The sequence below is a fragment of the Cynocephalus volans genome, chromosome 16 (genome assembly GCF_027409185.1).
Source record: "Cynocephalus volans isolate mCynVol1 chromosome 16, mCynVol1.pri, whole genome shotgun sequence".
In the NCBI taxonomy this organism is placed as follows: Eukaryota; Metazoa; Chordata; class Mammalia; order Dermoptera; family Cynocephalidae; genus Cynocephalus; species Cynocephalus volans.
Window position 1 is genome coordinate 8040107 of NC_084475.1, and position 14110 is coordinate 8054216.

General features: G+C 37.6%; 1 protein-coding gene across 1 annotated transcript in view; it reads left to right on the top strand.

The window, feature by feature from the left end:
• The window catches only part of DDX42 (DEAD-box helicase 42), a 36644-nt gene that overhangs the window by 20795 nt on the left and 1739 nt on the right, over nucleotides 1-14110 (top strand). The window contains exons 7-17 of the mRNA XM_063080345.1: nucleotides 1610-1714; nucleotides 3379-3498; nucleotides 4429-4605; nucleotides 5205-5333; nucleotides 5951-6050; nucleotides 6621-6668; nucleotides 7181-7278; nucleotides 8035-8311; nucleotides 9036-9262; nucleotides 11336-11446; nucleotides 12666-12767. Of these exons, the coding sequence (XP_062936415.1) occupies nucleotides 1610-1714; nucleotides 3379-3498; nucleotides 4429-4605; nucleotides 5205-5333; nucleotides 5951-6050; nucleotides 6621-6668; nucleotides 7181-7278; nucleotides 8035-8311; nucleotides 9036-9262; nucleotides 11336-11446; nucleotides 12666-12767 (1494 nt within the window). The remainder of the gene's footprint in view (nucleotides 1-1609; nucleotides 1715-3378; nucleotides 3499-4428; nucleotides 4606-5204; nucleotides 5334-5950; nucleotides 6051-6620; nucleotides 6669-7180; nucleotides 7279-8034; nucleotides 8312-9035; nucleotides 9263-11335; nucleotides 11447-12665; nucleotides 12768-14110) is intronic.

The following is a 14110-nucleotide window of genomic DNA, read 5'->3' on the forward strand; positions in this document are numbered from 1 at the left end:
TCAGTTGGTTAGAGCCTTATAACATCAGGGTCACAAGTGTGGATCCCCATACTGGCCAGCTGCCAAAAAAAAAATTGTGTGCGTGTGTTTGATAGATCAATGGATTGTAATGTAATGGAGTGAAAAAAAGTTCAGTGATGTGGTTTCAGATTACACAATGAAAATAATCTTTAGAAAATGACAGCTTGTCAAGTTTTAGTGTGACATCAAAAAAGAATAAGGGCTGGCCAATTAGCTCAGTTGGTTAGAGCATGGTCAAGGGTTCAGATCCTCATACAGGTCAGTCACCAAAAAAATGCCTGTCTTGGGCTGACCAGTTAGCTCAGTTGGTTAGGATGCCACTTTGTAATACCAAGGTCAAGGGTTTGGTGCACCATACAAAGACAAGCAAGCAAAAAAAGTTAAGAATAAATATCTGCAAGTATTTGAAAAGGCTATTAAAACACTTTCTTCCCTTTTCTAATTACATATCTTTGTGAGGCCAGATTTTCTTCATGAGCTTAAGTTACAACAACCTATCACAATAATCTGAATTCAATAGGAGCTATTTTCTTTTAAGTTAGACATTAAAAAGATTTGCTAAAATGTGAAACAGTGCCACTCTTCTCACCAAATTTTTTTGGATGTATCCAGAATTATTGAAATTTTTGTCCAACTGTATAGAAGGCTTAAATTCTCCTTAAAAAATTATGGACATTTCATGATGTCAAAACAAGAATCATTTAGCCATCTTTATTTACATGTGGTGATGTGTTTATATTTTATATCCTTAGTACAGTAAACTGTAAAGAGTAGCAGAAGTTGACTGCTCTCTTTGGAATTGGACATGCTTGGCCATACATTTTTTTAAAAACAGCTTTATTGAGATAAAATTTGCATGTCATACAATTCACCCTTTTAAAGTATATGATCCAATGGTGTTTAATATGTTCACAGAGTTATGCAGCTGTCACCACAATGAGTTTTAGAGCATTTTTATCACCCAAGAAAGAAACTCTATACTCATTAACAGTCAATCTAAGTTTCTCTCCCTGCCCTTCATCCTCTCCTCTTCCACCTTTCTTCCCCTCAGCCCCAAGCAACCGTTTAACTACTTCCTGTCTCCATATATTTGCCTATTCTGGATTTTTTTTGGCTATACATTTTTTAAGTTATATAAGCAGTTCCATGTTTTTAAAAAGAATAGAACTCCCTCTAAAGGCAGAACCATCTCCAAAGGAAATACTAGAAATGTTTTTAAATGCCTAGAGCTAGATGACCAGCCTAATCCAAAACATACTTAGATGTTATAGACTAAAATATTTTCTTTGTCCTTGAAGATTGTCAGCATCATAGAGATTTCTTAGTGTACTTCAAGGTTGTTCAAATCTGAGTTGTCCTTAAGAGTTTCTTTAGGAAATCAGTTGGTGTTTATATTGACATTGGTAATAGGAAAGGGTATTGGTTATACTTTTGGGGATGTATGTCAAGAATAAATGAATTCCTTTGTTCTGCCTAGTTGGATTGGCTTTACTTGTGTAATATTTGTAAAAGGTTATTCTGTGTTAAAATCAAACTTACAGGACTGACTCTTGAATTCTAGACTAACTTTGAATAATTGGACCTGCAGATTGACTACCCACCATTTGAAAAAAATTTTTACAACGAACATGAAGAGATAACCAACCTCACTCCACAGCAGTTAATAGATCTCCGGCATAAGCTCAATCTTCGGGTAAGACAATCATTACGCAAAAAATTCTTGTATTAATGTTAATTAGTCCGGGTTTAGTATTATTGCTTATCTGGTAACCTTGAATTAACCTTGTCTGCTAGAGTAATTATATTCCTTTGGCTCATGTGAGGGAAAACCCTGCCCTCCCCCCCTGAGCTGCTGCTGCCATCTCTACCTCATGTGTCTTGATTTAATTGTTTTAGTCGTCCAGATATTTTAGGATAGGATCATTTTTTCTTACATGTTTTCGGTCAGTTTTGAATGTTTTGTGCTGAGTGGGCTAGTGATGAACAATAGGAATCCCCATCTTCAAGAAGAGGAAACAGGATCAATAGATCTGAACAAACAGGATCAATAGATGTGAACAACATATGAAGTCTTAGAATATTTAGAAATTAAGGTACACTTGCTTCTCAAGTTATATACATGTACTTTTTTCAAAAAAATTAGGAGAAATTAACACCTTCTAAAAATATGCATGCATAGGGCCGGCAGTGGCTCACTCGGGAGAGTGTGATGCTGATAACACCAAGGCCCCAGGTTTGGATCCCGTATAGGGATGGCCGGTTGGCTCACTGGGTGAGCGTGGTGCTGACAACACCAAGTCAAGGTTTAAGATCCCCTTACCGGTCATCTTTAAAAAAAAAAAAAAAATATATATATATATATATATATATATATGTATATGTATATATATATATATATATATGCATGCGCTAATTTCACAATAATAGGTTAAATTGCCCAACAAAAGGTTTTGGGTTGCACGTTGACCATGTTGTTTAGGATGCTGCTAGTGTTAGTTAAGTGAACAAACAGAGAACATACGCTGGTATCTACTCTGGTGTGAACAACTTTCTGGCCTTTGTCTGCCTTACCAGTTGCTACTTGATGTTTGAACTCCTGTTTTCCAAGAGAGATATGTATGTGTGTGTTTGTACTTATCTGTTTTCCAAGAGGTTACCTATCTCCCACCACCCGCTCCCCCACACCTCCCCCCCAAAAAAACCAAAAAACTTTTGAGTGAAATCCTGATTGGAAATGTGAGCATCACTAGAGAAACATTGAAAGGTTACCACTGTTGGAGACCACATGGAGGTTATAAGCCCCGTTCTTCATCTGAGTACCATTGGAACAGTGCTTGACAAGACAAGTTGATGGACCAACACTAAATGAGACATTAACTCTTCAAGCATAACTGAAAATGGAGGTGTCAGATTATGTCTTTTGTCACCATTGGGTATAGACTTGTCTTATTTGGAGCTCATTTGCAGATTTCATTTTTATTTCAAGAGAAGTTTTATTTTTTTCTACCATCTGGTTAATATTTATGCAAAATGGCAAAAAAGAACATTAATGACTTTTCTCATTTCTTTGTTTTAAAGTGTTTTATGAAAAAGTTAATTTTGATATAAGAGATTTTTAGCTATCATTTAAAATCATATGACAGACTTATCTCAGAAATAGCTATCATAGAGTTTTTTATATGAGGTATATATCTTATTTGAAGTTTTGCCTTTTTAGTGTATACTTTTGGCTACAGACTTACATTTTCATTTCTTCATCGTCAAGCTAAAATGCTAGATTCAGGTAAGTATTTTTGAAGTTCAAATGCTGTTTATGTTGAAGCACAAGTCATTCCTGGGAGTTGTCTCTACCACTAGGTCTCTGGCGCAGCACCTCCTAGACCAGGAAGTAGTTTTGCTCATTTTGGGTTTGACGAACAGCTTATGCACCAGATCCGGAAATCCGAGTACACACAGCCCACTCCAATACAGTGCCAGGTAAGTAAAACACAGTGAAAGAAAAATGAAGTAGAATGATGTTCCATAAATGTATCGAAGTTTGCAAATAAGTCAAAAAGCGGCAGTTTAGTGTAGAACTATACTGACATAGACATTGGATAGAAGATGTCCAAATACTTTTCCTGTGTCTTACTCTTCAACTTTTGCTTTAATTAAGGAAATAAAAAGACATAGGAAATCCAAGAGTATTTCTGAAAGTTTTAAAAATTAAAGTGCAAATGTGAATTAATCACTCTAAGAAGATGCTACGTAGCTAGGAAATGGTTCTTTCATGTTTGATAAATGCCTTGAAAGTATGATGTGAAGAAAATAATCTATTAGGCAAACCTAACAAAAAAGATTTCTGCGTGGACAAATTTAGCACTATCAACGACTAGAATTCCTTTGTTCATGACCTGAAAATTCTCATCTGTTAAAGGAATAGCTTCTGTTTCCCATTCATACATAGAATTTATTTATTCCTATACAGAAAATGAGAATTTTTTGTATATGAATGAGATAGTCTACCTTTTTAAGGGGAGAAACTTTTTAAAATTTTAGCAACCACTTCCATTTTAGATTGCAATTTTTTCTGTATTTCTAGCAAAGGAGAGTCATTCATATTCTGTAAACGGTGTCTGATCCACATGAAGAGAACGTTATTTCCTGTAGATCAAGAAATTTATGGAAATGTCAGATATTTCTATTTCATACCAGTATGCATAGTCCAGGATATTTTTGTTCCATTTGAAATGAATGTCTTCCCCTCAATTTTGCTGTGATTTATCACTTCTCTTTTAAAACTAAAATTAGTTAAAAAGAAAAAAAGAAATGGATGTCACTAATAGTCATTTGTCCTTCCCCAGGATTTCCTTAGTACGTCTTTAGAATTGAAATTTTAGAGTTGGATATACTTTATTTTTTCTCTAGGGTGTGCCTGTAGCATTAAGTGGTAGAGACATGATTGGTATAGCCAAAACAGGCAGTGGAAAAACTGCAGCCTTTATCTGGCCCATGTTGATCCATATAATGGACCAGAAGGAATTGGAACCAGGTGATGGACCAATTGCGGTGATTGTGTGTCCCACTAGGGAGCTTTGCCAGCAGGTATGTACTTTGTATAGAATATCCCCTTCCATATGTGGACTAGCAGGGGACTGGTCAGTCAAGTGGGCAGAATGACCACGAAACTTTTTTGTTTTTTAATTGTGGTAAAATTAACCATCTTAACCATTTTTAAGTGTATCAGTAGCATTAGATATATTCACATTGTTGTGTTACCAGAAAACTTTTCGAAAGTATCGTGTGTTACATATTTTCTATGTAACCAAATACTTTTCCCTAAAAACTACTGTTTTAAGAAAAAAAATGTATTATGATATGGGACTTATTTGTTTTATTAATAAGCTCATGGTGTTTTTCTCCAGGGTGAATTCATTTTTCTTGGTAGAAAGGCAGTGACAGTATGAGGAAGAAGAAGTGAAAAAAATGAATAATCGAGGCAAGATTTTAGATAGCCTGTTGAGGTGTGATAATGGTACTCCACTATTTATTTATACCTTTATGGATAAAAATTGTGATTTTAAAGTATGTTCTAGATTTTTATTTTCTATGATATTATACTCTGTTTTTCAGAATTCCTTTTTGGATTGTGATAGAGATATTTGTTAATGTTACAGTTTAATATGTTATTAACATCTTTGTAGATCCATGCAGAATGTAAGCGGTTTGGGAAAGCATATAATCTCCGATCAGTGGCTGTGTATGGAGGAGGGAGCATGTGGGAGCAGGCCAAGGCCCTTCAGGAAGGGGCAGAGATTGTCGTGTGTACTCCAGTAAGTATATCTTGTGTTTATGTGGCTTCTTAGCCTCACTTTGTATGGAAAACATTGTTAGTTTTGGAGGGAATTCCCCCTAAAATGTTTCAGGGGGAATTAGAATACCCTGATGAATGACAGTCTGTGGTTTTGGTTTAATTTTGATTGGTTGACTGAAATAGTCCACTAAGAGTATCTGTGATGTACACATTAGTAGCTACAAATTCCCCTTTATTTCAGATAGTTTTTTTATGCCCTCCTAGAAAATAGCTCCATGGTTACCAAGAATCAGAAAGATGTTCAGAGTATGATCAGAACTGCCCAGAAGAGTGTAGTCTAAACATTAAAACCCATTAATAACGCTTTAAATCAGGTCATTGTAGAATGCCTTACAGAAATGATCTGGCTACTTTCCCACAGAATTTAAATTGCTTTTAATATAAAGGAAGAATCTAATTGAGTTTTCAAAATTTCAGTTCTATTGGGCTATGTAGTGCATAAAGTTCAAGGCTGTGGGATCAATATTTATTACAGTTGTAGACTAGAGAATTAGCACTTTTACCAAGAGTGCAACTTTAGAAAGTCCTTGTAAATGCCTCTAATAATATTTACTGTTCATTTTGTGGATCTCATAGGGTCGACTGATTGATCATGTGAAGAAGAAAGCTACCAATCTTCAAAGAGTCTCTTACCTTGTGTTTGATGAAGCAGATCGAATGTTCGACATGGGATTTGGTAGGCCTTGAATACCGGTTTCTTTTGTCCCCATCCTCACGATAGCAGTTTTTTCCATGTCTTTGTAGATTTTCCAGGTTTTTTTTCACTATGAGGGAAGCTAACTGAAAATACTCCTTGATAGAGTTAGACTGTGGAGAAGTAGCTAAGACATTAACTATGTTAGGCTTGATTGGGTTGAGGAAATTTGAATGTGCCTTTGTATACATGGGCAATATTTTCTCTATTCTTTATTTTTATTCATATACCTTTGTGGAGGTCAAGGTCTGTGTTCTTGGACAGGTGAATGTCAAATTATTCAAAGCCCTTTGCTTTCTTGTTCTTGACTTACCCAGCTGTGTGAAAATTCTAAATAACTGTTGTTACTGATTGGAACCCTGCCAGGCCCAACCCAACTAAATGGAGGGAAAGTTTCTTAGAGTTTCATTCTGAATGGTATGGCTAGCAGTTTCAAAATTTTCTCAATTCCTAAAACTTTTTATGAAGATTTTTACTAAAATGGCTTTTTCTAGGCCTCCCAAACTGTATTATAGGATTATAGTATTAATTTTACTGTTCTACTTCTTTCAGAGTACCAGGTTCGATCCATAGCAAGTCATGTCCGTCCTGACAGACAGAGTATGTATGAAGCAGCTTTATTAAATCTCATTTGTACTCAGAGCACCTATTTATTTTGTATGCAGTCATAGTTATGGAATCAAGTATGATCGTGTTGGTGAGAACCATAGGAGAAGATAATCAGTTTATCTGACCTGGACAGGACCTTAGAGATTAACAGATACAACTTATTCATTTTTATAGATGATAAAACCAAGGCTTAGAAATGAAATGATTTGCCCTAATTTATTCAGTCGTATCAGGGGGTAGAGACAGTTTACAGTACAGATCTGCTGATTTGAAATCAGGAGACTTTTTCTGAACCATGCTAATAACTCATATATTAACTACAAATGTAGTAATAGAAGTAGAATAAGGGCAAGTCTTTTTTCTTTTGTGAATCAACTTTTAGACTAAACTTACAGTTTAGGTGGGCTTATGTAAAAAATTTGAATATTGAATGTCAAGGAAGCTTAGTGGGTATTCATTGAAGAAGTCATACTGGTTTTTTAACAGTTTACTTTACCTTTTAGCTCTCTTATTCAGTGCAACTTTTCGGAAAAAGATTGAGAAATTGGCCAGAGACATCCTGATCGACCCTATTCGAGTGGTGCAGGGAGATATTGGAGAGGTAACCCTCAGCAGGGCTGCTTATTTTTCATATTATGGAGACATAGAATTAATTTCTTGTCGTTGAGATAAAAAATTAAAATGTCATTATGTTTACAGATGAGGCAACATGTTTCAGATTTGCTTTAAAATATACAAGTAGGGTTGTAGATGAAATAAGACTGGCAGAATGTTAATAATTGTTGAAGCTGGGTCATAGGTACATGGGAGTGGATGCAGTTTTTTTTGAATGTTTAAAAATTTCCATAATAAAAAGTTTTTTAGAAAGCTTTTAAAGAAACAGAAAAGACTGCCTGGAAGACTAACCAGAGAGTTAGGATGGAACTGACGTTTAAATGATCATGGGAGGAGGCCTGCACAGGATGGAATAGGTGACCTGAAAGGCCTGGCAAAAATAAACTTAAAGTTTCATTTCTTACCTATACATAATGCCCTATGTGAAGAATTTCTCTGAATTGAGATTTGGAGTTCAGTTAAAGCTTCTTAGAGAATTCCTTAAGTTGCTTGCCATGTTTATTGTTTAAAGAAAGTTCCTATGTAGTTAGGGTGTTTGTACTCACTAGGGTGAGATGTAGAGAAAGGTGATTTGAGAGGAGAGGTAAGTTTTGAGTTACTCTTGACTTGCTGAAGGAATGCCCAAGGAGAACAGGGATTGTTCAAGGTTCTTCTAGAGGCAGGTAGAAAATTTAATGCTCTTCCTTATTCAAGTTCCTTTTGGCACCAATGTCACAATCATGTTTCATTTCTTCCTTCTCAGGCAAATGAAGATGTGACACAGATTGTGGAAATTCTCCATTCTGGGCCTAGTAAATGGAACTGGCTTACCCGGCGTCTGGTAGAGTTTACCTCTTCAGGGAGTGTTCTTCTGTTTGTTACTAAAAAAGCCAATGCTGAAGAGCTAGCCAATAACCTTAAGCAGGAGGGTCATAATCTTGGGCTCCTCCATGGAGACATGGATCAGAGTGAGAGAAACAAGGTCATTTCAGACTTTAAGAAAAAGGACATCCCAGTCCTGGTGGCCACAGATGTTGCAGGTAGAGTATGAGTTTTGCAATAACCTCAGGTCCCTATGCTGTAAAGGTGCTGTGTCTTACTATGTAAGACCTGTAATGTCTGAGCAGGCTGACTGAAAGACTCTCCTGGCCTGCCTGGCCACTCCCCAGGGAGCAGCAGTTCAGCACAGTGATCACAACCTGGATTTCTGGCTACCACTTTTCGCTTAATGTTTTTCTCTGATCAAAGAATCCCTGCAGCTAGAGAACACTTGGGGGAAAAAGGCTGTGCCCTTATTGTGTGTGTGAATATAGTAGATAGCTTACGTTGATCATTCAGTTGGGCATACTTACTTCACCCAAGATCAGAAATTTTTTTGGAGTATGACTTTCAGCTTTGTTCTGCCGAGTTTTAATAGCTACCCTCAAAAACTAGTATTTTTTTTCCCAGAAAGGAAAGAGCTTCTCAATTTCAGGACACATTTGATGCTAGTTTTATTTTTTTATATATATTCCTGGTACATGAGAGAGGTCATGGGAGGTTATTGATGGCAAAAGATGCAAGTCCCTTATACCAGATAGCCCAACTTCATAGAATCCGGTAGTGACATTTGCTGTAGAGCAGAACTGAACATGCCTTTATCTCAGCTCACCAAACCCACACACTTTGCCTAGATAAGGGAAATGTGGGTTCTCGGAGCACTAGCTTTTCTGGTCACTTTGATCTTTTGACTCCAGGTGAAGAATAAATTGCTTTTTATTTCAGCCCGTGGTCTGGACATTCCTTCAATTAAGACTGTCATTAACTATGATGTGGCTCGAGACATTGATACCCATACTCACAGGATTGGCCGCACTGGAAGAGCGGGTGAGAAGGGTGTGGCCTATACCTTACTGACCCCCAAGGACAGCAATTTTGCTGGTGACCTTGTGCGTAACTTGGAAGGAGCCAATCAACACGTTTCCAAGGAACTTCTAGATCTGGCAATGCAGGTGAGGGGCTGGGCACACTTCAGATTGCTCCAGATTGTAAAACTAAGTAAGATATTTGAGCAAGCTTGAGGCAGATAACAGAAACTTCACAAGAAAGTGGTTGTAGGGGGGTGCTATGTGGGGTTTAGGAGGTACAGATTTGGAATCGTGGGATATTAAAATTCATCTGGTCTGTCTTATCCTCTCTTTTCAACATCTGTGTTGAAAAGCTATTCCCTCCTTTGTGCTAAAATCTGTCCCTGTAATTTCTACCTGCTTACCCCATAGCACACTTAGGAATAAATTTAATCTCAAAGATGGCTGCTATTCTCTCTACTGCTGTTCCCACAAAAAAGTCTTCTCTTTTCCAAACAAAGTCGTGTGGAGGCTAAAAATGTGTGGTATCTTAAAAAACAAAACTATTGTATAGTGCCTCTTAACTGTTCCTTACAGACTGATACCTCAGACCTCTGACCACAAAATTGCCCTGTTCCAGGTATACTCCAGTCCAAAACTGAGTGGGGCATTCTACCAGATCAAACCTTGAGTCATTCTAATCCATGTTGTCCCCAAATTACATATGGGTTCAGAACATGTTCTGATATAAGGAATTGTCAAGTATTTGTCAAATTCATAGGTCATCCCACACAGATGTTAATTATAACATAGTATGGTCCCAGGAGTAAAGGACATGCAGTGCAGGAGAGAGGGGAATAACGTTCCCTTCCCCTTTCCTGGGCATAGAGAGCCAATCCTAAAATAAAATTTGTGTGTCCTTCAGGCTTTCTGTGCTCAGCACTTTTCCCAAGCCTGCCCTACCTCTCAAGTACAGGCATCCTGTGATGGCTTGTTTTAAGATTTTTCCACTTTGTGATATTGTGAAAGCAATATGCATTCAGTAGAAACCATACTTGGAGTACCCATACAGCCATTCTGTTTTTCACTTTCAGTATAGTATTCAAAAAATTACATGAGATACTCAACATTGCACTATAAAATAGGCTTTGTGTTAGATGATTTTGCCCAACTGTAGGCTAATGTGAGTGTTCTGAGCTCATTTAAGATAAGCAAGACTAAACGATGATGTTTGGTAGGTTAGATGTATTAAATACATTTTTGAATTAGGATTTTTTCAACTTAAGTGGGTTTATTGTAATTCCAAGTGGAGGAACATCTCTACTTTACTTTGACTGTAATGTGTGATTGTCAGATAAAGCTTTAAGCCTCCCCAGAGGTGTTTGTATTCTTAAGAGAATGTGAATAAATCTGGTGAGGAATCTTCTGGCAGGGGTCAAGTTCAATGAAAACCTTTAGGTTCTGTGGGTAAATAAAATATTGAGTTGTGTGGCTACCAGTCCTTCCTGGGAGTCTGTCCCTGGAGTGGATTCTTTTTTTTTTTTTTTTTTTTTAAAAAAGATGACCGGTAAGGGGATCTTAACCCTTGACTTGGTGTTGTCAGCACCACGCTCACCCAGTGAGCGAACCGGCCATCCGTATATGGGATCCGAACCCGGGGCCTTGGTGTTATCAGCACCGCACTCTCCCAAGTGAGCCACGGGTCGGCCCCCTGGAGTGGATTCTAATAAGCCTCATTTCACATAGCTTTTTTCCTTCACTTCTGAACCCACCATTTCTTTAAAGTTAAGCTCCAAATTTTGTATTTTATTTTACTTGTATGTATTTGTGGGTTACAGTGTGTTGTTTCAATAAAGTTCCAAAGTTTTTTGTCTAATAATATGTATAGATTGTTTGAGGTGTAAAAAATAATTTTCCTCAAGGAAGTTAGAAGTGGCCCCATGACTACTCTGCATTTGAAGCTTATCTAATCACTTCTCTTTCAGGAGGCCCTAAGAAAGGAGTAGTAAAGAAAGCCTTAGATAAGGATCTAAACCTACTGACAAATTTGGTGGATTAAACTACCAAAAAGAAGTCAATTTGTGTTTCCTGTGAACAGTTCCTCTCTTGCCATAAATGCATTGTCTAAAGATGAAGCAAAAAGTTCTTCCCTTCCACTTAATTTCCACTTGACTTTGTCTCCCTTCTGACCTTCTCTTCCTCCCCTGGCTTAACCTTGAATTATTATGTTCAATGCAGAATGCTTGGTTTCGGAAATCCCGCTTCAAAGGAGGTAAAGGCAAAAAGCTGAACATTGGTGGAGGAGGCCTAGGCTACAGGGAGCGGCCTGGCCTAGGCTCTGAGAACACGGTGAGTCCAGACTATAGTAGTGCCTCTGTGGTTGGTCCCACGTCCTGGATGAAGTTAGGACTATTTCCTGTCTACCTAAGAAAGTCTCTGTGAGTTAAAAACCCGTCTAGAAGACAGCTTGTATTTAATCTGTTGATTGAGTCTATGCAGTGTTGGTTCTTAACTTTGTATTCAGGAAGCATCAATGTGTACTTGGCTGACTAGGCTTGTTCAGGAAATTAGATTAGCAGTGGTTCTCAAATTGTGGTCCCTGGACCAGCAGCATATGCAAACTAGTCCCCTATCCCCAACTTGGTAAATCAGAAACTCTGGAGTGGGACCTGCAGTCTGTTTTTACAAGCCCTCCAACACTGGCTTTAAAAAGCCTGCTGCAAGGGAAACATTGCCATAGGGTTACTGTGTAAGCTCTAGCTTTGTCTTGTCACTAAACTCAGGAATGATTCCTATACCCTCTAGGAGATTGCATCAGAGATGAGAGCTAGTTTTTCTCACAAACCAGGTGACAAGAGCACTCCCTCACTGGCTTTCTTAACTGCCTGTTTTCTGTCACTTTGATTCCTAAGTCAGGGAAGAAAGCTGCCGGTATACTTTTCTGGAGCATTGTGGTTAACTTAGCATCTTTGGTAAATAAATATACTGTTTCCACGTTACAGTGATGGTGATGATGATGCAGATGATAGTGACAGCTAATATTAATTGAGCACTTTATTTGTGCCAGGGCTATTCCAAGCAGTCACACGTATTAACTCAATTAATCTTCATGACAACCCAATGTAAGTACAGATAATAAAACTGAGGTGCCTAAGGTTACATGCTGTTAAGTGTTGAAGTCGATATTCAGACTGGTCTTGATTTAGAGCCTGAGCAGTCACAATATGCTATCCTGGTGATGTTTTTATCCTTAACATAACTTTTACTTAGTTGAATGTGTTTGTGTATGTGTGTAAATAATACATGATCAACTTTGGACATAATTTAACTACATTTCTGATTATTAGGGTTGATTTCCAGAAATAGAATTATAGGGTTGAGGGGCATAAGCATTTTTAAATGATTCTTCATTACTCTACCTTTTTTCACAAAGCATAAGTAACTTTCTAAAAATATTTAGTTCCCATTGCAGCTTCCACTTTAGATTTTTCAATATAATGAGGCCCAGTCTTTGGCAGTGAGCTTTTGTACTTTTCCGTCATTATGGGTGAGTTTGTTTATTTTTTAGGACCGAGGAAATAACAACAATGTAATGAGCAATTATGAAGCCTACAAACCCTCCACAGGAGCCATGGGAGATCGGCTGACAGCAATGAAAGCAGCTTTCCAGGTCTGCAATGAGCATTTCATTAAAAGAGCTTTCAACAGTAACTCCTGGGCAATGATGAGGGGCCTAGTCTTCCGAAGGTGGTAGCTGGGCTTGTAGGCTTGATGCTAGATTCAGGGCCTTCTCTCTGCTTGGATTTTGAATATGAACTTAACAGTAGCTTGCCTGGAGATGTAAGTGTAGAGCTTGGGAGACCCCTCGTGCTGGTCATCTACTTCAGTCACATCCAGAGCCCAGGACTATTGTCCTGCAGCAGGATTTGTGTTTCATCCTGTCTCAACAACCTTTGAGTTAAGGCATTTGTAATGTGGGTGAGTAATTGCCATCTTTTGGGCTAAGACAAGTTTGATGCTGTTATCTGTGAACTTTGAACCTATATTTCTTTCACAACTACCCTTACAGTTAGCTAGCTGGCATCATTAACTAGATGTTTCAGTTTGGTCCCAAGATTTTTTCTTTTTCTTTTTTTTTTTTTTTTTAAAAAAAAGATGACCGGTAAGGGGATCTTAACCCTTGACTTGGTGTTGTCAGCACCACGCTCATCCAGTGAGCAAACCGGCCATCCCTATATGGGATCCGAACCCGTGGCCTTGGTGTTATCAGCACCACACTCTCCCAAGTGAGCCACGGGCCGGCCCAAGATTTTTTCATTTTTGATTAATAGACACAGAAACCCTTGTTTAGGAATTCAGGATGTATTTTTCATATTCAAGAAAGGTAATGTGATTCATATTCCATATATTAACATCAGTGTCTGCAGCCACACTGTATATAATCAAATTCACTTCTGAAACAAAATGTATTAATAATCACACTAAGCTGAATAGACAGAAACTAAATAGCCTTATATCAGTTTAAGACAAGTTTTGCTGCCAATCTTTACAAAAAGTTTTTTTTTTTTTTTTTAGTTTTCAGAAATTTCTGGATTTTTGAATTGTAGATTGCAGACCATAAATATGTTCAATTGCTATATACATAGATACTTTATTCTAGCCAGTTAGGCTGTAAAAGTAAATTTCAGTATATTGAGGTCCAACTCTCCACAAAGATCCTTGAGTTTTCCATCATGGCACAAAAATAAAAGGGACTGTGCTGTGGACAATCAGGATACTAAAGTCACAATGCCAAGAGAGCGTAGTTAGAGGTTCTGTATACTTTATGATTACCACCCTTATACAGGTTGAGTATCTCTTATCAGAAATGCTTGGGATAAGGGTTTTGGATTTTGGATTTTTTCAGATTTTGGAGTATTTGCATTACGTTTACCAGCTGAGCATCTCAGATTTGAGAATCCAAAATCTGAAATGCTCCAATGAGCATTTCCATTAAGCATCATCAGTGCTCAA